Here is a 21900-nt window from a genome sequence, read left to right on the forward strand (position 1 = left end):
TCTGTCCCGGGTGGACAAGGCAGGGAAGGGAAGTCAAGGCAGAGAGGATAGTAAGAGCAAAGACACAAAGGTTTGAAAATACAGTTGACCCAGTAGAATCAATATCACTGTTTTGTTGAGAGCTCACTAATGCTGGGCATTTTATAGACCTATCTCCCAACCGCCTTGCTGATGTTTTGTTCAAGGTGGATATTTTCGGCATTAATTTTGATCTGCTAACACATTGCGCTACCTCATATATTGCTGCAGAGACAAGCGCCCTGAATGGCTCTTATTTTCATTTCACAGACCATGCGGCTGATGCCCTGGGAGGGAGGCCACTTGCTTAAGTCCTCCAGGAGGGCGATGGAGGAGCCGGCATTCAAACCAGGCTCATGGATGCCAAGGTATACGCGTGTTCTCTCTGCCTCCAGCGGTGGTTTGCTACTGTTGTGAAGAGGTTGGGCAGGATTCAGGTTGCCAGGGCATTTTCAATAATGTCAGATCATGGCTGGGCGTGGGGCCTTACACCTGTAATATCAGCACTTTGGGAGGCTCAGGTGGGAGGATCACTTGTTGGCAGGAGCCTGCCAAGTTCCAGCCTTGAACTCAACCCAGTGAGACCCCATTTCTACAAAAAAAAAATATTTTTTTGAGACGAAGTTTTGCTTCTATTGCCCAGGCTGGAGTGTAATGGTGCTATCTTGGCTCATGCAACCTCTGCCTCCCAGGTTCGAGTAATTCTCCTGCCTCAGCCTCCCAAGTAGCTGGGACTACAGGCATGTGACACCATACCCAGCTAATTTTTTGTATTTTTAGTAGAGATGGGGTTTCACCATGTTGGCCAGGCTGGTCTGGAACTCCTGACCTCGGCCTCCCAAAGTGCTGGGATTACAGGCGTGAGCCACTATGCCTAGCCAAAAATTTTTATTTTATTTTATTTTTTTATTTTTTGAGACGGGGTCTCACTCTGTCGCCCAGGCTGGAGTGCAGTGGTATGATCTTGGCTCACTGCAACCTCTCTGCCTCCCAGGTTCAAGCAATTCCCATGCCTCAGCCTCTCGAATAGCTGGGACTACAGGCGTGCACCACCATGGCCAGCTAATTTTTGTATTTTTAGTAGAAGCAAGGTTGGCCAGGCTGATCCTAGACTCCTAGGCTCAAATGATTCGCCTGTCTTGGACTCCCAAAGTGCTGGGATTATAGGCATGATCCACTGGGCCCAGACTCTACACAATTTTTTTTTTTTTAAATTAACCAGACATGATGGTGCACACCTGTAGTCCCAGCTACTTGGGAGGCTGAGATGGGAGGATCACTTGAGCCCAGGAGATCGAGGCTACAGTGAGCTATGATCACACCACTGCACTCCAGCCTGGGTGGCAGAGCAAGACTCTGTATCACCTAACAACAAACCTCCTGCAGGCAAAGATAACTAGCTAGAGTTTATTTATTTATTTAATTTTATTGCTCATTTATTTATTTATTTATTTTTGAGATGGAGTCTCCCTCTGTCACTCAGGCTGGAATGCAGTGGCATGATTTTGGCTCACTTCAACCTCCGCCTCCCAGGTTCAAGCGATGCTCCCGCCTCAGCCTCCCGAGTAGCTGGGACTACAGGGGCTCACGACCATGCCTGGCTTATTTCTGTATTTTTAGTAGAGATGGGGTTTCACCATGTTGGCCAGGCTGGTCTTGAACTCATGACCTCAAGTGATCCATCTATCTTGGCCTCCCAAAGTGGTGGGATTACAGGCACGTGATTGTAGCTCACAGCAGCCTTGAACTCTTGGGCTCATGCAATCCTCCCATCTCAGCCTCCCAAGTATCTGGGACAACAGGCAGGCACCACCATGCCATAGCTACATTGTTTTTGTTTGTTTGTTTTTTTTTTGTTTTTTTTTTAGACAGAGTTTCATTCTTATTGCCCAGGCTGGAGTGCAGTGGCACGATCTTGGCTCACTGCAACCTCTGCCTCCCAGGTTCAAGTGATTCTCCTGCCTCAGCCTCCGGAGTAGCTAGGATTACAGGCATGCACCACCAAACCCGGCTAATTTTGTATTTTTAGAAGAGACAGGGTTTCTCCATGTTGGTCAGGCTGGTCTCGAACTCTTGACCTCAGGTGATCTGCCCACCTCGGCCTCCCAAAGTGCTGGGATTACAGGCGTGAGCCACAGCTCCTGGCCCATGGCTCTATTTTTAAAAAACTTTTTTTTGCAGAGATGAGGGCTCACTGTGTTGCCCTGGCTGGTCTTGAACTGCTGGCTCAAGAGATCCTCCTGCCCTGGCCTCTTGAATAGCTGGGATTACTGGAACAAGCCATTGTGCTCAGCTACTAGAATTGATTTAAAACTGTTTTCTTTCTTTTTTTCTTTTTTCTTTTGAGATGGTGTCTTGCTGTGTCACCAGGCTGGAGTGCAGTGGTGTGATCTTAGTTCACTGCAACCTCCACCTCCTGAGTTCAAGCGATTCTCCTGCCTCAGCCTCCCAAGTAGCTGGGATTACAGGCCTGCGCCAACACGCCTGGCTAATTTTTGTATTTTTCATAGAGACAGGGTTTCACCATGTTGGCCAGGCTGGTTTGAACTCCTAACCTCAAGTGATCCACCCACCTCGGCCTCCCAAAGTGCTGGGATTATAGGTGTGAGCCACTGCACCTGGCCTAAAACTGGTTTCTCAGTTTTTCAACACTGCTGACAACTGGGGATGGATCATTCTTTGTAGGGGCTTCCTGGGCATTGTTAGATGTTGAGCAGCATCCCTGGTCTCCACCCACGTGATGCCAGTAGCATCCTCTAGTCGTGGCAACTGGAAAGGTCTCCAGACATTGCAAGTGTCCCCTGGGGGCTGAATGGTCCCCAAGTGAGAACTGCTGGTTGAAATAGTATGTGCGGTGCCTGGACGTGGAAGGACTTTGCCTCGTGGGAGGGGGTGGGAAGGGCAGAATGGGGTGGGACTTTCGTCAAGCGTTTGTCTTTCTTGTCTGGGCTGTGGGGCTGGGCATGGCTCCCAGCCTCTCCTCTGCACACCTGGGCTCAGGCTCAACTTACACGGGTAGGCCCCAGGGGACCCAGGTGTTCGAGAGGTTGGCTGGTCCCCGGGCCCCAATGCCCAGCACTGGGAAACCATAGTTGCTATGGTGACTACTGCGCTCTGAGGACGAGGAGCTGGGAAGAGGACTCCCATGCCTAGAGAAGCCAACATCCAGAGGTCTTGGCAGGGAGGCCACTGTCTAATATCCCTCCATGAGTGCTTGCAGACCAAGGAAAGCAGTGGAGAGGAGCTGGTTCAGCTCCCCAGAGGCGCTGGAGGTGGTGGGGGCTGCAGGTCACTGGGGGAGCCTCGGAAGGTGAAACTGGCTCCCCGTTCCTGATGGCCCTGCCCAGCTGGCCTACCAGGAAGGCTGCCTGGCTGCTGGCGTGAGGTCTCTGAGCCCCACGCCCTTTCCAGGGGAAGGGTCATCTTGGTGGGTGGGCAGCAATGAGCGTGGGCCCCCTCAGCCCGAGTACCCGCCGGCGGCTTCTGCAGGGTGAAGCCGGCCCCCTCCCAGCACCTCCACCCAGCGGTGTGACCATCTTCATCAGTTCCACAGTCTCAGGTAAGGTGCAGGGTATGGATGGGGGCTCAGAGGCAGGTTGGCACGCTCAGGCGGTGTCAGGGCAATGGGCACAGCTCATGGAGTCCTTTAAGAGACCTAGACGTGAACCAACTACTGTGTTTCACGCCTGTAATCCCAGCACTTTGGGAGGCTAAGGTGGGTGGATCACTTGAGGTCAAGAGTTGAAGACCAACCTGGGCAACATGGCGAAACCCTGTCTCTACTAAAAATACAAAAAATTAGCTGGGCGTAGTGGTGGGTGCCTGTAATCCCAGCTACTCGAGAGGCTGAGGCAGGAGAATCCCTTGAACCTGGGAGGCAGAGGTTGCAGTGAGCCAAGATCGCGCCATAGCACTCCAGCCTGAGCAACAGAGCAAGACTCTGTCTCAAAAAACAAAATAAACCAAAAACTCAAAAAGGAGAGATTAGATAATAGCATGCAGCTACACAGCACTGCCTAACTCCACATTCAGTGAAGTCAGTTGGCAACTTGATATTAACCAGGGTGGAGCATTTAAACCACAGAAATTGGCAGAAAATACAAATCGGATTTAAAAAAAATTTGTTTTGGAGAACAGAGTATTATGGAACATTTGCTGGGTCACTGCTCTTTTTTTTTTTTTTTTTTTTCTGAGATGGAGTCTCACTCTGTCGCCCAGGCTGGAGTGCAGTGGTGCGATCTGGACTCACTATTACCTCTGTCTCCCAGGTTCAAGGGATTCTCCTGCCTCAGCCTCCCGAGCAGCTGAGATTACAGCCACCTGCCACCATGTCTGACTAATTTTTGTATTTTTAGTAGAGATGGGGTTTCACCATGCTGACCAGGCTGGTGTCAAACTCCTGACCTCAGGTCATCTGCCCCACTCAGCCTCCCAAAGTGCTGGGATTACAGGCGTGAGCCACCATGCCTGGCCACACCACTCCATGTATATGTGCTCTCATAGAAATTACATCCTGGCTTGGGGAATGGACACATAAATTAAGTAACTGCAGGCCAGGTGCAGTGGCTCACACCTGTAATCCCAGCACTTTGGGAGGCCAAGGCGGGCGAATCACGAGGTCAGGAGATTGAGACCATCCTGGCTAACACAGTGAAACCCTGTCTCTACTAAAAATACAAAAAATTAGCTAGGCGTGGTGGCGGGCGCCTGTAGCCCCAGCTGCTCGGGAGGCTGAGGCAAGAGAATGGCGTGAACCTGGGAGGCGGAGCTTGCAGCGAGCCAAGATCGTGCCACTGCACTCCAGCCTGGGCAACAGAGCATGACTCCATCTCAAAAAAAAAAAAAAAAAGTAATTGCAGCTTGTGGGCCAGGTGTGGTGGTTCACACCTGCAATCCCAGCACATTGGGAGGCCGAGGTGGGAGAATTGGGAAACCTCTATGATGTGAATGCAGCTCAGGTAGTGACTCATGTGGGAGCCTCCTGGACCCTCTGTTTCCTCCTCGAGAAGCCAGACTGAGAACCCAACTTGATAGAGTTGCTGTGAGTGGCATATGATGTTACAACTAATATTTATGACCAATGTACTGTGTGTCAGGCTTAAAAACTGCCAGAACCTTGCCACAGCTGCATGGCCCTGTGTGACCGGACCCTGCTCACCTCCCAACCTTATCTCATGTGGTCACTCCCTTGTCTACCTGTCATATCCACACCAGAATCCATAGATCCGGGAACCCACAAGGCCCTGGGGCCCATATCAGGACTATCATTCTCATGGTTCCCTCTTCTCCTTCTTATTCTGATCCTTTGGGTCTCAGTGCAAACACCCCGTCTTCAGGGAGCCCTTCTCTGCCCCTCGATGTAAAGTAGATTTGTCCCTCTGAAGTGGGCAGATTGCTTGAGCTCAGGAGTTCAAGACCAGCCTGAGCAACATGGCGAGGCCCCATCTTTACAAAAAGTAAAAAAAAAAAAAAAAATAGGCTGGGTGCAGTGGCTCACACCTGTAATCCCGGCACTTTAGGGGGCCGAGGCACCTGAGGTGAGGAGTTTGAGACCAGCGTGGCCAATATGGTGAAACCCCGTCTCTACTAAAAATACAAAAATTAGCCCAGTGTGGTGGTGTGCGCCTGTAATCCCAGCTACTCAGGAGGCTGAGGCAGGAGAATCCCTTGAATCTGGTAGGCGGAGGTTGCAGTGAGCCGAGATTGTGCCACTGCATTCAAACCTGGGCAACAGAGCGAGACTCTGTCTCAAAAACTAAAAAAAGAGAAAAGAAAAGAAAGAGAGAGAGAAGGAAGGAAGGAAGGAAGGAAAGAAGGAAAAGAAAGAAAGATTTGTCCCTGTTATTCTCTAGCCCAGCCCACCCGTGTGTTTTCAATAGCACTCTTCACAAACTGCAAGTACTTTTTAAAACTATTTATGGGCCGGGCGCAGTGGCTCACGCCTGTGATCCCAGCACTTTGGGAGGCCGAGGTGGGCAGATCACAAGGTCAGGAGATCGAAACCATCCTGGCCAACATGATGAAACCCCATCTCTACTAAAACACAAAAAATTAGCCAGGTGTGGTGGTGCACGCCTGTAATCCCAGCTACTTGGGAGGCTGAGGCAGGGGAATTGCTTGAACCCAGGAGGCAGAGGTTGCAGTGAGCTGAGATCACGCCACTGTACTCCAGCCTGGGTGACAGAGTGAGACTCTGTCTCAAAAAAAAAAAAAAAGGCAGATGGAGGGGTTACAGCCATGTGCACCATGCTTGGTTAGCATGGCAGGTGGTGTAGAAAAGTGAGTAGGAGTGAATGCTTTTGAACATAGATTCATCGCTGTGTCCCTTGCAGTGTGACCTTGGACATGTCATTTAACTGTCTGTTGTTGTTGCTGCTGTTTTTGTCTTGCCTTCAGAGCTTCCTGGCCCTCTTTGTACTGGACTTCAGGAGGAGTATAAGAGGGCGTTGCGATTTGGGGGATGGGCATGGAGGTTGGACATGCCTTTTTCTAGAACGCTGATGGTGTACCTGTTTGGCACAGTCCCAAAACAGTAGGAGCCCCTAATGGTGTCTCCTTGTACCAATCCCTGGCTAGGGAATTTTTTTTTTTTTTTTTTTCAGATGAGGTCCAGTGGATGACAGAGCAAGACTTCATCTCAAAAAAAAAAAAAAAAAAAAAAAAAGAAAAAGAAAAAGTGCAGTGGTGTGATCTCACAGCTCACTGCAACCTTGACCTTCTGGGCTCAAGGGATCCTCCTGTCTCAGCCTTCTGAGGAGCTGAAACTACAGACATGCAGCGCTATCCCTGGCTAACCGGGGATGTTTCTGCCTGCACATTTCCCTGTGGAAACTGATGAACATCTTTGGAGTCTCAGCTTAACTTGAGGCCTGCCTCCTTGCTACTTATGAGAATGATTCATTGCACCAAAGTCCCATTTGGTTAAAAGATGAGGCTGGGCACAGTAGCTAACACCTGTATTCCCAGTGCTTTGGGAGGCCAAGTCAGGAGGATTGCTGGAGGCCAGGAGTTTGATACCAGTCTGGGTAATATAACAAGATCCCGTCTCTATAAAATTAAAAAAATGAGCTGGGTGTGGTGACGCCCACCTGTAGTCCCAGCTACTGGGGAGGCTGATGTGGGAGGATCACTTGAACCCAGGAGTTTGAGGCTGCAGTGAGCTGTGATGGAGCCACTGCACTCTAGCCTGGGTGCTAGATTGGGATGCTGTCTTTAAAAAAAAAAAAAATCTGGGCCGGGCGAAGTGGCTCATGCCTGTAATCCCAGCACTTTGGGAGGCCAAGGCGGGTAGATCACCTGAGGCCAGGAGTTCGAGACCAGCCTGGCCAACATGATGAAACCCCCTCTCTACTAAAAATACAAAAATTACCCGGGTGTGGTGACAAGCACCTGTAATCCCAGCTACTCGGGAGGCTGGGGCAGGAGAATTGCTTGAACCTGGGAGGTGGTGGTTGCAGTGAGCCGAGATAATGCCACTGCACTCCAGCCTAGGCAACAGAATGAGATTCTGTCTCAAAAAAAAAAAAAAAAAAATCAAGTGGATCTTTGGGTAAAAAAGAAAAGAAAAGGAAAAAGATGCATGATCGTTATGGTTTGTATATTTATTACTAAGAAAGAAGCAGTGCTGGAAATTCCACTCTGCCCACCATTGATCATGAGACATAGTTCAATGTCAAAGGCACTATGGAAGCATCAGCACTGAGAGCTGATGAAATGGTCAAGCTTTTCTGTTTAATGCCCATGCCGGTGCTCTGACGCGGATGCTGTCAACATCCTCCACACGCACATCGGGAGACGGTGGTCCCTCCAGAGGCACAAGCTCCTTCCGGAGGCTGGCTCCTGACCCCTTTTCCTTTCCTGCTCCTCTAACTCATTGTTCCTCCCCCTTTCTTCCTCCAGTCACATTGAGTACTGCTGGCCTCTCACCGCTTGTCTTAAGAATCTATGTGTCTTTCTCTCGGTGCTAAAGAATTCAGGGAGGCAGGGACTGTTCCGAATTGTCTTTGTCTCCCTGTCACCCCAGCCTTCCGCAGGGTCAGCTTTGCCTACTTGAACTGAGCCGTTCTGCCCAGCCTCCCCATGGCGAGCAGGCACAAATGAACCGCAAGCGTGCGGTTGCCAAGGAGACCTTGGTACGTCCAGTGCTGGCCAAATTAAACACCCTCCTTTGCAAGGAAAGCTTTGTGAACAAGTGTGGACACGTCCTTGCTTTCAAAGCAACAGTTTGAAAATGGCCAAGTTCCTTTTTTAAAAAAGCTTTTCTGGCAGGGCGAGGTGGCTCACGCCTGTAATCCCAGCACTCTGGGAGTCCGAGACAAGCAGATCACGAGGTCAGGAGATTGAGACCATCCTGGCTAACACGGTGAAACCCCATCTCTACTAAAAAATGCAAAAAATTAGCCGGGCATGGTGGCAGGCACCTGTAGTCCCAGCTACTCCAGAGGCTGAGGCAGGAGAATGGCGTGAACCTGGGAGGCGGAGCTTGCAGTGAGCCAAGATTACGCCACTGCACTCCAGCCTGGGTGACAGAGCAAGACTCCATCTCAAAAAAAAAAAAAAAAAAAAAAAAAGATTTTCTTTCTTTTTTTTTTCTTTTTTCTTTTTCTGTTTTTCTTGCAACAGGGTGTCGCTCTGTCACCCAGGCTGGAGTGCAGGGGTGCAATCACAGCTCACTGCAGCTTTCTGGGCTCAGGTGAGCCTCCTGTCTCAGCCTCTCAAGTATCTGAGACTACAGGCACACACCACTACACCTGGCTATTTATTTATTGTAGACACAATGTCTCCCTATATTGTTCAGGCTGGTCTCAAACTCCTGGCCTCAAGAGATCCTCCTCCCTCAGCCTCCCATAGTGCTGGGATTATAGGGGTAAGCCACTTTGCCCTGCCTCTGTTCTAATTTTTTTATTTTAATTAACTTACTTTTCTATTTCTTAATTTTTATTTTTTTAGAGATGAGGTCTTGCTTCATTGCCCAACCTGGTCTTGAACTCCTGGGCTCAAGCAATCCTCATGCTTCAGCCTCCAGAGTAGCTGGGATTATAGGCACATGCCACCGTGCCCAACTAAATGTTTATAAATAAACTTCTGAATTTGGAATTTAGGCTTACAGGAAACTCATGGAGTTCCCATACACCCCACACTCTGTGTCTCCTAATGTTTTACCTAACCACAGTACAACCAACTATGTTGTTACAACTATGAAATGAACTTTGAGGACAGGTGCAGTAGCTCGCACCTGTAATCCTAACATTTTGGGAGGCTGAGGCAGACAGATCACTTGAGATCAGGAGTTTGAGGCCAGCCTGGCCAACATAGCAAAACTTTATCTCTAATAAAGATACAAAAAAATTAGCCAGGTGTGGTGGTGCACGCCTGTACTCCCAGCTACTCGGGAGGCTGAGGCAGGAGAATTGCTTGAACTCGGGAAGCGGAGGTTGCGGTGAGCTGAGAGTGCACCACTAAGCTCCAGCCTGGGTGACAGAGCAAGACTCTGTCCCCCCGACCAAAAAAAAAAAAAAAAAAAAAAAGAAAGAAAGAAATCAGTCTGGGGGCAGTGGCTCACGCCTGTAATCCCAGCATTTTGGGAAGCCGAGGTGGGTGGATCACCTGAGGTCAAGAGTTCGAGACCAGCCTGGCCAATATGGTGAAACCTTATCTCTACTAAAAATACAAAAAATTAACCAGGCATGGTGGTGTGCACCTGTAGTTCCAGCTACTCAGGAGACTGAGGCATAAGAATCGCTTGAATCCAGTAGGCAAAATTTACAATGAGCCAAGATCATGCCACTGGAAGGAAGGAAGGAAGGAAGGAAAGAAGGAAGGAAGGAAGGGAGGAAGGAAGGAAGGAAGGAAGGAAGGGATTTTCCAGTGAGACAAGATTGCGCCACTGCACTCTAGCCTGGGCGACATAGCAAGACTCCATCTCAAAAAAAAAAAAAAGATAAATCAACATTGGTACATGACTGTTAACCTCCTGACTTTATTCAAATGTTGCCAGCTCTTCTATCTAAGTCTTTTCTGGTGAAGAACCCCATCCAGGGTACCCCATTGCATTTCGTTGTCTTATTGCCCTAGTCTCCTCTGGTCTGTGTCAATTTCTCAGTCACCTTATTTCTCATGACCTTGGCAGTCTTTTTCTTTCCTTCTTTCCTTCTTTCTTTCCTTCCTTCCTTCCTTCCTTCCTTCCTTCCTTCCTTCCTTCCTCTCTCTTTCTTTCTTTTGACAGAGCCTGGCTCTGTTGTCCAGGCTGGCGTGCAGTAGTACAATAAGAGCTCACTGCAACCTCTGCCTTGTGGGCTCAATTGATCCTCCTACCTCAGCCTCCCGAGTAGCTGGGACTACAGGTGCCTGCCACCATGCTTGGCTTTGACTGGCAGGGCATCTTGAAGAATGCCCTTCCCTCCAGTCTGGGTCTGTCTGTTATTTTTCTCATGATTATACCGAGGTTATGAATTTGGTTCAAGTTCTTTTAATCCAGACATCCCCCTACAGGAAGAGGCTGTCAAAAATTTTTGAAAGAAACTTTCTGCTTTGTCAAAAGGGATTGAAAAAACAAATCACCTGTCATGCCACCTCTCTGACAAACTTGTGTTTCTATTTCCCAGGTCGTTGATCTGAGGTGGGGTATTCGGAACATTGAAGCCACTGACCACTTGACCACAGAACTCTGCTTGGAGGAGGTTGACCGGTGTTGGAAAACATCCATAGGGCCAGCTTTTGTTGTGAGTGTCTTGGGAGGAATGGGTTAGCTCTTACTCCTCCAGGATATGCCCCTGCTTTCTAGACAAACTGATCAGCAGAGGGAAGTAGGTACCGTTTCTGCTTTCATACCTTATCCCTATGGCCTGCCTGTGGCAGACATTACTAATCAATCACAGAACTCTTTCTGCAGAGCTGAATGGGATCCAAACATTAGCAGTCAAATGGAAGCAGCAGGTGGCTTGGAGAGTAGAATGTTGAAGCCAGAAGGAATCTTGGAATTTGATCTGGACTTTCTCCCACCTTCCCCACCCCCTCCACTTTATGTCTATAGAACTTTGGGATCCTGGAAAGCCATGGAAAAGGTGGAAACCCACAGAGTCTTGGGATATTTTTTTTCCTCCATGTGCCCACTGGTTTCAGGTCGTGGGGACTTCTCCCCTCTCTCTTCCAATTGCACCCCTTCTATCAAAAAATCAATCTCCAGTCCACAATTAATGGTTTTGGCTATTAAAATTGAATGATATTCCTGAGTCTTTTTTCTTTTTCTTTTTTGAGACAGGGTCTCAAAAAAGCCCAGGCTAGAGTGCAGTGGCAAGATCATGTCTCACTACAGCCTTGAACTCCTGGGCTTGTGATCTTCCTGCCTTGTTCTCCCAAGTAGCTGGGACTACAGGTGTGTGCCGCCACAGTTGGCTAGTATTTTTTTGGAAAGATGGGGTCTCACTATGTTGCCCAGGCTGGTCTCGAACTTCCAGGCCCAAGTGATCCTCCCACCTTGGCCTCCCAAAGTTCTGGAATTACAGGGATAAGCGAATGCACCTGGTCTAGTTTTAAGTTTTTTTTTTTTTTTTTTTTTGAGATGAGTCTTGCTATGTTGCCCAGGCTGGCCTGAGTCCTAATTTATTACATCGAGTTCCAGATACATCCAAGAATGATCACATTTTCCTTAGAAATTCTAGAGCAGGGGGCCGGGCGTGGTGGCTCACACCTGTAATCCCAGCACTTTGGGAGGCCAATGTGGGTGGATCATGAAGTCAGGAGTTTGAGACCAGCCTGGCCAACATAGTGAAGTCCCATATCTACTAAAAAATTAGCTGGGCATGGTGGCACGTGCCTGTAATCCCAGCTACTTGGGAGGCTGAGGCAGGAGAATTGCTTGAACCTGGGAGGCAGAGGTTGCAGTGAGCCGAGATCATGCCACTGTACTCCAGCCTGGGCGACAGAGCAAGACTCCATCTCGAAAAAAAAAAGAAAAGAAAAGAAAAGAAATTCTAGAGCAGAGGCCAACAAGCTATAGCCTGAAAGGCAAGTGTGGCCTGCTGCCTGTCTTTGTAAGTAAAGCTTTATTGGCACACAGCCATGTCCACTTGTTTACACATTGTTTAACCCTGCTTTCAAGCTTTAATGGCAGAGTTTAGTCGTTCTGACAGAGACCATCTGGTCTGTAAAGCCAAAAATATTGACTGTCTGACTTTTTCCAGGAGAAATGTGCTGATCCCTGTCCTGGACAGTAAAGAGGGAAAAAGTAAAGAAAAGTACCATGGCCAGGTACGGTGGCTCACTCCTGTAATCTCTGCATTTTGGGAGGCTGAGGCAGGTGGACAATTTGAGGTCAGGAGTTTGAGAGCAGCCTGGGCAACATGGTGAAACCCCATCTCTACTAAAAATACACAAATTAGCCAGACGTGGTGGCACACGCCTGTAATCCCAGCTACTTGGGAAGCTGAGGCAGGATAATCATTTGAAACTGGGAGGCAGAGGCTGGAGTGAGCCAAGATTGTGCCACTGCATTCCAGACTGGGCAACAGATGGAGACTCTGTCAAAAAAAAAAAAAAAAAAAAGGAGAAGGTGAGGGCCAGAGAGATATTCTATTTTCTGAGATCTGCTTCTGAGACCTAAAGTGTCCCAACATTATAACGAAAGACTGTAACAAGGGCTTTGGGAATTATGAGCCAGGAATAATGGGCAAAACATATATATATAATATATATTATAATAATATATATAATATATAATATAATAATATATTATATATTATAATAATATATATAATATATAATATAATAATATATAATATATAATATATTTATATATAATATATAATATATATTATATATAACATATATTATTATGTGTATAATATATAATGTATACATTATATATTATATATAATGTATACATTATATATTATATATACATCACATATACTATGTTATATATAATATATACATTATATATATTTTATATATAATATTATATATATATATATATTTCACTCCTTTTTTTTTTGAGACAAGGTCTTGCTATGTTGCCCAGGCTGGTTTTGAACTCCCGGACTGAAGCAATCCTCCAGCCTTAGCCTCCTGGGTAGCTGGGATTACAGTTATTCTTTTGATCTATACTTCTATTGTAATTTGGTGCCACTCTGTTTTATTTATTACTGCTTTAAAATATATCCTAATGTTTGGAAAACTCTACATTGTGTTGTAAATCTCCTAAATTTCCAGTCTCCTAAGTTGAATTTTTCAAAGGAGCCCAATGATCATTTTAATGAGTTTCCAAGAAAAAAAAAAAAGGAGAGAGAGGCTGACCATGGTGGCTCATGCCTGTAATCCCGCACTTCAGGAGGCTGAGGTGAGAGGATCACTTGAGCCCAGGAGTTCAAGACCAGCTTGAGTAACATAGTGAGACCCTATCTCTACCAAAAAAAAAAAAAAAAAAAAAAAAAAAATTTGTCTTCTTAAGGAAGAAAGGGAAAAGAAGGGAGACAAAGAACTCCAGGAGGAATCTGATTTTGCAACCCAAATTGCAGGCAGCCAAAAGCACAGTGCAGCTTTCTGATTGCACAGAGAACCTAGGGGTGATCTCTGAGCTTCTCTGGGGCCTGACCAACCGGCCATGGGACCTTCCAGAAAGGCCCTATGGACAGCTGAGCTGGACTTCCTTCCTGCTTCCATCTTGAACCAGGCATCACCCCTCTACTGCCCAAGAGCCACAGCATCATTCTGCTCCATGACTCTGATTTGTGGGGGCGCCTTCCACAAAAATCAGAGATGTGCTGGAGGCCCTTGGAGAGGTGTCTCTCTGGTAAATAAGTCATTAGGCAGCACCGAGGCCGGGGACAGCTCCCCATGGCACTTCCTTTCAGAGAGGCTCCTGTCTCTTGGGCTATCAGCAGCCCCAGTGTCTCCAGAGCTCTGAGAGTTGTTCCTGGTGGGAACTGTTCCTATTTCCCTTGCTCTGATCCCACAGATTGGAGCAGTTTGTTTTGTTTTGTTTTTTACCACCTGTTTCCTTCGTATAACCTCTGGTCTGTGGTTGGCTTGTGTCTTAGTCTATTTTCTGTTGCTTATAACAGAATCCCTGAAACTGACTAGTTATAAAGAGATGAGGCTGGCCACCGTGGATCACACTTGTAATCCCAGCGCTTTGAGAGGCTAAAGCCGGAGGATCGTGTGATCCCAGGAGTTCAAGACCAGCCTGGGCAACATAGCAAGGCCCCATCTCTAAAAAAAAAAAAGAACAGTTAGCTGGGGTGGTGGCTCATGCTTGTAGTCCTAGCTGCTCCGGAGGCTGAGATGGGAAAATCCCTTGAGCCCAGAAGTCTGAGGTGGCAGTGAACTATGATTGTACCGTGGCACTCTGGCCTGGGTGCCAGAGGAAAAGTCTGTCTCTTAAGAAAAAAAGAAGAAAAAAGAATAGAAAAGAAATTATTATTATTATTATTTTGAGATGGAGTCTCACTCTGTCACCCAGGCTGGGGTGCAGTGGGACCATGTTGGCTCACTGCAACCTCCATCTCCTGGGTTCAAGCAATTCTCCTGCCTCAGCCTCCTGAGTAGCTGGGATTACAGGTGCCCACTACCACACCTGGCTAATTTTTTTATATTTTTAGTAGAGACGGGGTTTCGCCATGTTGGCCAGGCTGCTCTTGAACTCCTGACCTCAGGTGATCCACCCACCTCGGCCTCCAAAAGTGCTGGGATTACAGGCGTGAGCCACTGCGCCCGGACTTCTATTTTTTTTTTTTTTTTTTTTTTGAGATGGAGTTGCTCCGTTACCCAGGCTAACTCCTAAGCTCAAGTGATCTGCCCACCCTATTCTCCCAAAGTGCTGGGATTACAGGTGTGAGCCACCACACTGGCCCAGATTAACTCTTTTGGATTCCGGTTTGCACCTACTCCGAGTGTGGTTCTGGCATTAAGACCAAAATTTTATGGCCTCCCATGCCCTACAGAATCTTGTGCAGGGGGACCAGGTGCGGTGGCTTACGCCTGTAATCCAAGCACTTTGAGAGGCCGAGGCAGGCGGATCACTTGAGGTCAGGAATTCAAGACCAGCCTGGCCAACATGGCGAAACCCTGTCTCTACTAAAAATACAAAAAATTAGCCAGCTGTGGTCGTGGGTGCCTATAATCCCAGCTACTTGGGAGTCTGAGGCAGGAGAATCACTTGAATCTGGGAGGCAGAGGTTGCAGTGAGCCAAGATTGCACTATTGCACTCCAGCTAGGTAACAAGAGTGAAACTCTGACTCAAGAAAAGAAAAGGGGAGGGGACAGCCTTATCCCCCTTCGCTGTCCCTCTTCTTGCCAGTGCCTTAGTCGCTGTGCCCTTCCTACAGCAGCCATGCTTCTTCCTGCCACAGGGCCTTTGCACATGCTGCTCCCCCTGCCTGCAAGATACTCTGCCTAATAAACTCCTTTTCATGTTTTTGGTTTTTTTGTTTTGTTTTGTTTTTGTGTGTTTGTGTTTTTTTTTTTTTTGAGACAGTCTTACTCTGTTGCCCAGGCTGGAGTGCAGTGGCACCATGTCGGTTCACTGAAACCTCCCTCTCCTGGGTTCAAGCAATTCTCCTTCCTCAGCCTCCCAAGTAGCTGGGATTACAGGCACCTACCACCATGCCTGGCTAATTATTTTTATATTTTTAATAGATATAGGGTTTCGCTATGTTGGCCAGGCTGGTCTCGAACTCCTGACCTCAGGTGATCCACCTGCCTCGGCCTCCCAAAGTGCTGGGATTACAGGCATGAGCTACCATGCCTGGCTCTTTTCATGTCTTATTCTGCAGCTCAGGTGAATTTCCCTGACTCCCCAGGCTACGTACGACCCATGTTTTACCCTTTCTTCCTAGCGCTCTAACAGCTGCCATTTGACCTTGGTCTGATTCTCAGATTGATGCCTGCCTCTTTGGCTAAGACTCCAAGGTTGGCTGGGCCTGGTGGCTCCTGCCTGTAATCCCAGAACGTTGGGAGGCTGAGGTGGGCAGATTATTTGAGGTCAGGAGTTTGAGACCAGTCTGGCCAACATGGTGAAACCCAGTCTCTACTAAAAATACAAAAATTAGCCGGGTGTGGTGGTGGGCGCCTGTAGTCTCAGCTACTGGGGAGGTAGAGGTTGCAGTGAGCTGAGATTGTACCACTGCACTCCAGCCTGGGTGACAGAGTGAAACTGTGTCTCAAAAAAAGTAAATAGGCCAGGCGCAGTGGCTCATGCCTGTAATCCCAACACTTTGGGAGGCTGAAGCAGGCGGATCACCTGAGATCAAGAATTCGAGACCAGCCTGGCCAACATGGCGAAACCCTGTCTCTACTAAAAATATAAAAATTAGCCAGGCGTGGTGGCTCACGCCTGTAATCCCAGCTACTCAGGAGGCTGAGGCCGGAGAATCACTTGAACTCAGGAGGCAGAGGTTGCAGTGATCTGAGATTGTGCCACTGCACTCCAGCCTGGGCGACAGAGGGAGATTCCATCTCAAAAAAATAAAATAAATAATAAATAAATAAATATCTGTGGGCTGACTGTGCTCAGAATGTGGCGCTTTCATACTGAGTTCTGATCTCTCCCTTTCTCCGTGGTCAGCCCTTAAGCCATCCTGTGACCTTGGACTAATTCTGTTCCATCCCCAGGCCCCTGTTTCCATGATAATAAAAGGGGAGAGCTGGACTTAGGGTCCTCTTAGCCCTGCTTCACCTCTGATTCTCCCTGGAAGGACCAGAACTAGAATGGAGAACCACCACAAGATTTAATTTAAATCTTAATTATCGAGATAAATCGTATATATATTTTGAGACGGAGTTTCGCTCTTGTTGCCCAGGCTGGAGTGCAATGGTGCAATCTCGGCTCACCACAACCTCCACCTCCAGGGTTCAAGCGATTCTCTTGCCTCAGGCTCCCGAGCAGCTGGGACTACAGGCATGTGCCACCATGCCTGGCTATTTTAAAAAAATTTTTTTGTAGAGACAGGGTCTCACTATGTTGCCTATTATTATTATTATTATTATTATTATTATTATTTTATTTGAGACAGAGTCTTGCTCTGTCGCCCAGGCTGGAGTGTAGTGGTGCGATCTTGGCTCACTGCAACCTTCGCCTCCCGGCTTCAAGCAAGTCTCCTGCCTCAGCCTCCCTAGTAGCTGGGATTACACCTGCACGCCACCATGCCTGGCTAATTTTTGTATTTTTAGTAGGGGTTTCACCATGTTGGCCAGACTGGTCTCGAACTCCTCTTGACCTCAAATGATCTGCCCACCTCAGCCTTCCAAAGTGTTGAGATTACAGGCGTGAGCCACCTTGCCTGGCCCCATTATTTGTTTTTTTAGAGACAGGGTCTCACTCTGTCCCCCAGGCTGGAGTGCAGTGGTGCGATCACAGCTCACTGCAGCCTCGAACTCCTGAGCTCAAGCGGTCCTCCAGCCTCAGCCTCCTGAGTACCTGAGACTACAGATGCACACCCCCACACCCTGATAATTTTTAATTTTTATAGATATGGGGTCTCACTATGTTGCCCAGCTAGTCTCTAAGTCCTGGGCTCAAGAGATCCTCCTGCCTTGGCCTCCCAAAGTGTTGGGATTACAGGCGTGAGCCACCATGCCTAGCCTAGGGGACAATTCTTTATTGACCCTCGTGACTTCTGGTGGCTCCAGGCTATAAGGGCGGTCAACTTCACCTCCATCTTCTCAGAGTGCTGGTTGGATTGAAGAATTGAATTGACATAAAATTGATTAACAGGAAAAGAAACCATACATATTTATTTATTTGTTTTGTTTGTTTATTTATTTATTTATTTTGAGACGGAGTCTTACTCTGTCACCCAGGCTGGACTGCGGTGGCACCATGTCGGTTCACTGAAACCTCCCTCTCCCGGGTTCAAGCAATTCTCCTGCCTCAGCCTCCCAAGTAGCTGGGATTACAGGCACCTACCACTACGCCCAGCTAATTTTTATATTTTTAGTAGATATGGGGTTTCACTATGTTGGCCAGGCCAGTCTTGAACTCCTGACCTCAGGTAATCCACCCGCCTTGGCCTCCCAAAGTGCTGGGATTACAGGTGTGAGCCACCGTGCCTGGCCGATATACATTTATTAATACAAGTGTTTTACATGGCATAAGAACCCTCATAAGGAAATAAGGACCCACAAAAGCAGCTAGAGTCATTTACTTATATATTGAATTGGACAAAGAATAGTAAATTGTGGCTGGGGACAGTGGCTCACGACTGTAATCCCAGCACTTTGTGAGACTGAGATGAGAGGATCCCTTGAGTACAGGAGTTCAATACCAGCCTGGGTAATGTAGTGAGACCCTGTCTGTACTGAAAATAAAAACTTTAAAATTAGCTGGGTATGGTGGCATGTGATTGTGGTCCAAGTGGGAGGATCGCTTAAACCCAGGAGGTCGAGGCTGCAGTGAGCCATGGTTGCACCACCGCACTCCAGCCTGGGCGACAGAGCAAGACCTTGTCTGAAGAAAAAAAGTGAGATTTGAATCTGTGACTTCCTCTCTGCCAGGCCCTCATCGGTGATCAGTACGGCCCCTGTCTGGTTCCCTCGCGGATCGATGAGAAGGAGTGGGAGGTATTGAGGGACCATCTGACTGCCAGGCCAAGTGACCTGGAGCTGGTGGCACGATACTTCCAGAGGGACGAGAATGCGGTTCCTCCCACCTACGTCCTGCAGGCACCAGGTACTGGGGAGGCCTGTGAACCAGAGGAGGCCACCTTAACTTCTGTCCTACGCTCTGGAGTCCAGGAGGCCCGGAGGCTGGGGCTCATCACCCAGGAGCAGTGGCAGCGCTACCACCGGTCAGGTGAGGCCGCAGGGACTCCCCTCTGGAGACCCACAAGAAACTGACCACGTGTTCAGAATATCCATCCCCTGTTGGCAAAAATGCAACAGTCTGCATTTCTTGCAAATGCCAAACCAGTCAACCTCTGGTCCCTCGGCTCTGAGAAAGGCTGTTTTACTGATCCAAGATAGTTCAGCCATGTTCCTGATCAATCTTGGTCTCAGGATCTTCCTCTCCTCGCTGGCTCTTTCTTCTTGTCTCCCAGGGAGGTTCCTGGCACAGGGGGCGTATTAGTCTGTTCTCATGCCGCTAATAAAGGCATACTTGAGGCTGGGTAATTTACAAAGGAAAGAGGTTTAATGGACTCACAATTCCACATGGCTGGGGAGGCCTCACAATCATGGCTGAAGGCAAAGGAGAAGCAAAGAGGCACATCTTACATGGTGGCAGGTAAGACAGAGTGAGAGCCAAGCGAAAGGGGAAATTCCTTATAAAACCATCAGATCTTGTGAGACTTATTCACTACCATGCGAACAGTATGGGGGAAACTACCCCCCATGATTCAATTATCTCCCACCAGGTCCCTCCCACAGCACGTGTGAATTATGGGAGCTACAATTCAAGATGAGATTTGGGTGAGGACACAGCCAAACCATATCAGGGGGAGCAATGCAGGGCGACTACCATGCCAGTTTGCCTGGGACGGAGGGGTTCCTAGGATGCAGGATTTGTATTACTAAAATCTGACAGGCTGAGCCCAGTAGTGCCTACCTGTAATCCCAGCATTTTGGAAGGCCGAGGCAGGAGAATCACTTGAGTTCAGGAGTTCGAGACCAGCCTGGGCAATATAGTGACACCTCATCTCTACAAAAAAAAAAAAAAAACTTTTAAAAATTTGCCAAATGTGGTAGTGCCTGCCTGTAGTCCCAGCCACTCAGGAGGCTGAGGCAGGAGGATTGCTTGAGCCCAGGAGGCAGAGGCTGTGGTAAGCCAAGATCATGCCACTGCACTCCAGCCGGGGTTACAGAGAGAGACCTGTCTCAAAAAACAAAAACAAAAACAAAATTAGCTAGGTATAGTGGTGCATGCCTGTAGCCCCAGCTACTCAGGAGGCTGAGATGAGAGGATCGCTGGAGCCCGGGAGTTGGAGGCTGCATTGAGCTATGATCTTGCCACTGCACTCCAGCATGGGTGACAGAGTGAGACCCTGTCTCTAAATAAATAAATAAATTAATTAAATTAAATACAGTCTACCCTTGAACAACATAGTGTTTAGGGACTCTAACTCCTTGCACAGTCGAAAATCTGTGTATAACTTTTGACTCCCCCAAAACGTAACTACTAATAGCCTACCAATCACATAAATTGTTGACCAGGTGTGGTGGCTCATGCCTGTAATCCCAGCACTTTGGGAGTCTGAGGTGGGTGGATTACTTGAGCCCCGAGTTGGAGACCAGTCTGGGCAACATGGCAAAACCTCACCTTTATTTAAAAAAAAAAATTAAAATTAGTTGGGTGTGGTGGTGCACACCTGTAGTCCCAGCTACTCAGGAGGGTGAGGTGGGAGGATTGCGTCAGCCTAGGAGGCGGAGGTTGCAGTGAACCAAGATTGTACCACTGTACTTCAGTCTGGGTGACAGAGTGAGACCCCGTATCAAACAAACAAACAAAGAAACAACATAAACAGTTGGCCGGGTGCGGTGGCTCATGCCTGTAATCCCAGCACTTTGGAAGGCTGAGGCAGATGGATCACGAGGTCAGGAGTTCAAGACCAGCCTGGCCAAAATAGTGAAACTCCGTCTCTACTAAAATTACAAAAATTAGCTGGGCATGGTGGTGCACACCTGTAGTCCCAGCTACTCGGGAGGCTGAGGCAGGAGAATCACTTGAACCCGGGAGGCAGCGGTTGTGGTGAGCTGAGATCGCACCACTGCACTCCAGCCTGGCAGCAGAGCAAGACTCTGTCTAAAAAAAAAAAAAAACAGTCGATGAACACATATTTTGCATGTTCTATCTATCATATCCTGTTTTCTTACAATCAAGTAAGCTAGAGAAAAGAAAATGTTATTACAAAAATCACAAGGAAGAGAAAATATGTTTGCTGTTGATTAAACATAAGTGGATCATCAGTCACAAAGGTCTTCATCCTCATCATCTTCACCTTGAGTAGGAAGAGGAGGGGTTGGTCTTGCTGTCTCAGGGGTGGCAGAGGCAGAAGAAACTTGACCTGTGTAGTTCAAGCCCATGTTCTTCAATGGCCAACACTGTGTCATGTAACTTCCACCTCTGTCTAGTTCCAAGATATTTTCTTTTTCTTTCTTTTTTTTTTTTTTTGAGATGGAGTCTTGCTCTATTGTCCAGGCTGGAGTGTAGTGGTGCGATCTCGGCTCACTCCAACCTCTGCTTCCCAGGTTCAAGCAATTCTCCTGCCTCAGCCTCCTAAGTTGCTGGGATTACAGGCATGTGCCACCTCGCCTGGCTAATTTTTGTATTTTTAGTAGAGACGGGGTTTCCCCATGTTGCTCAGGCTGGTCTCGAACTCCTGACCTCCTGATCGGCCCGCCTTGGCCTCCCAAAGTGCTGGGATTACAGGTATGAGCACCTGCGCCCGGCTGACATTTTCTTTTCATTTATTTATTTATTTATTTATTTATTTATTTAATTTTTTTTGAGACAAGGTCTTACTCTGTTGCCCAGGCTGGAGTGCAGTGGCACGATCACGGCTCAGTGTGGCCTCCAGCTCCTGGGCTCAAGCAATCCTCCCACCTCAGCCTTCCCAGTAGCTGGGACCGCAGTCACACGCCATCACAGGTGGCTAACTTATTTTTTGTAGAGACGGGGTTTTGCCGTTTTGCCCAGGCTGGTCTCGAACTCCTGAGCTCAAGCGATCGTCCAGCCTCTGCCTCCCAAAGTGCTGAGATTACAGGCATGAACTACACCTGGCCCTCCAAGACATTTTCATCACCTCAAAAGCAGCTCTACCCATTAAACACTCCCCATCTCCCCTCTCCCAGCGCAGGCAACCATCAATCTGCTTTCTGTCTCTATTAATTTGCCTATTCTGGACATTTCATGTCAATGGAATCTCACACTACATGGCCTTTTGTGTCTGGCT

The 21900-nt window shown here is 48.0% G+C and overlaps 1 protein-coding gene across 8 annotated transcripts in view; it reads left to right on the forward strand.

Annotated features, from left to right (window-relative positions):
• Window positions 1-21900, forward strand: part of NWD1 (NACHT and WD repeat domain containing 1) — a 96652-nt gene that overhangs the window by 4196 nt on the left and 70556 nt on the right. For 6 of the 8 annotated variants that reach the window (XM_034946591.3, XM_034946590.3, XM_008966082.5 and 3 more), the window contains 3 exons: window positions 289-386; window positions 10623-10739; window positions 18509-18806. In XM_034946591.3, the coding sequence (XP_034802482.3) occupies window positions 375-386; window positions 10623-10739; window positions 18509-18806 (427 nt within the window). In that variant the 5' untranslated portion in view covers window positions 289-374. Of the gene's footprint in view, window positions 1-288; window positions 387-10622; window positions 10740-12206; window positions 12268-18508; window positions 18807-18909; window positions 19236-21900 lie in introns of those variants that run through there. The other 2 variants (XM_003813548.5, XM_055103771.2) reach the window with 2 other exon arrangements.

The sequence above is a fragment of the Pan paniscus genome, chromosome 20 (genome assembly GCF_029289425.2).
Source record: "Pan paniscus chromosome 20, NHGRI_mPanPan1-v2.0_pri, whole genome shotgun sequence".
Lineage (NCBI taxonomy): Eukaryota > Metazoa > Chordata > Mammalia > Primates > Hominidae > Pan > Pan paniscus.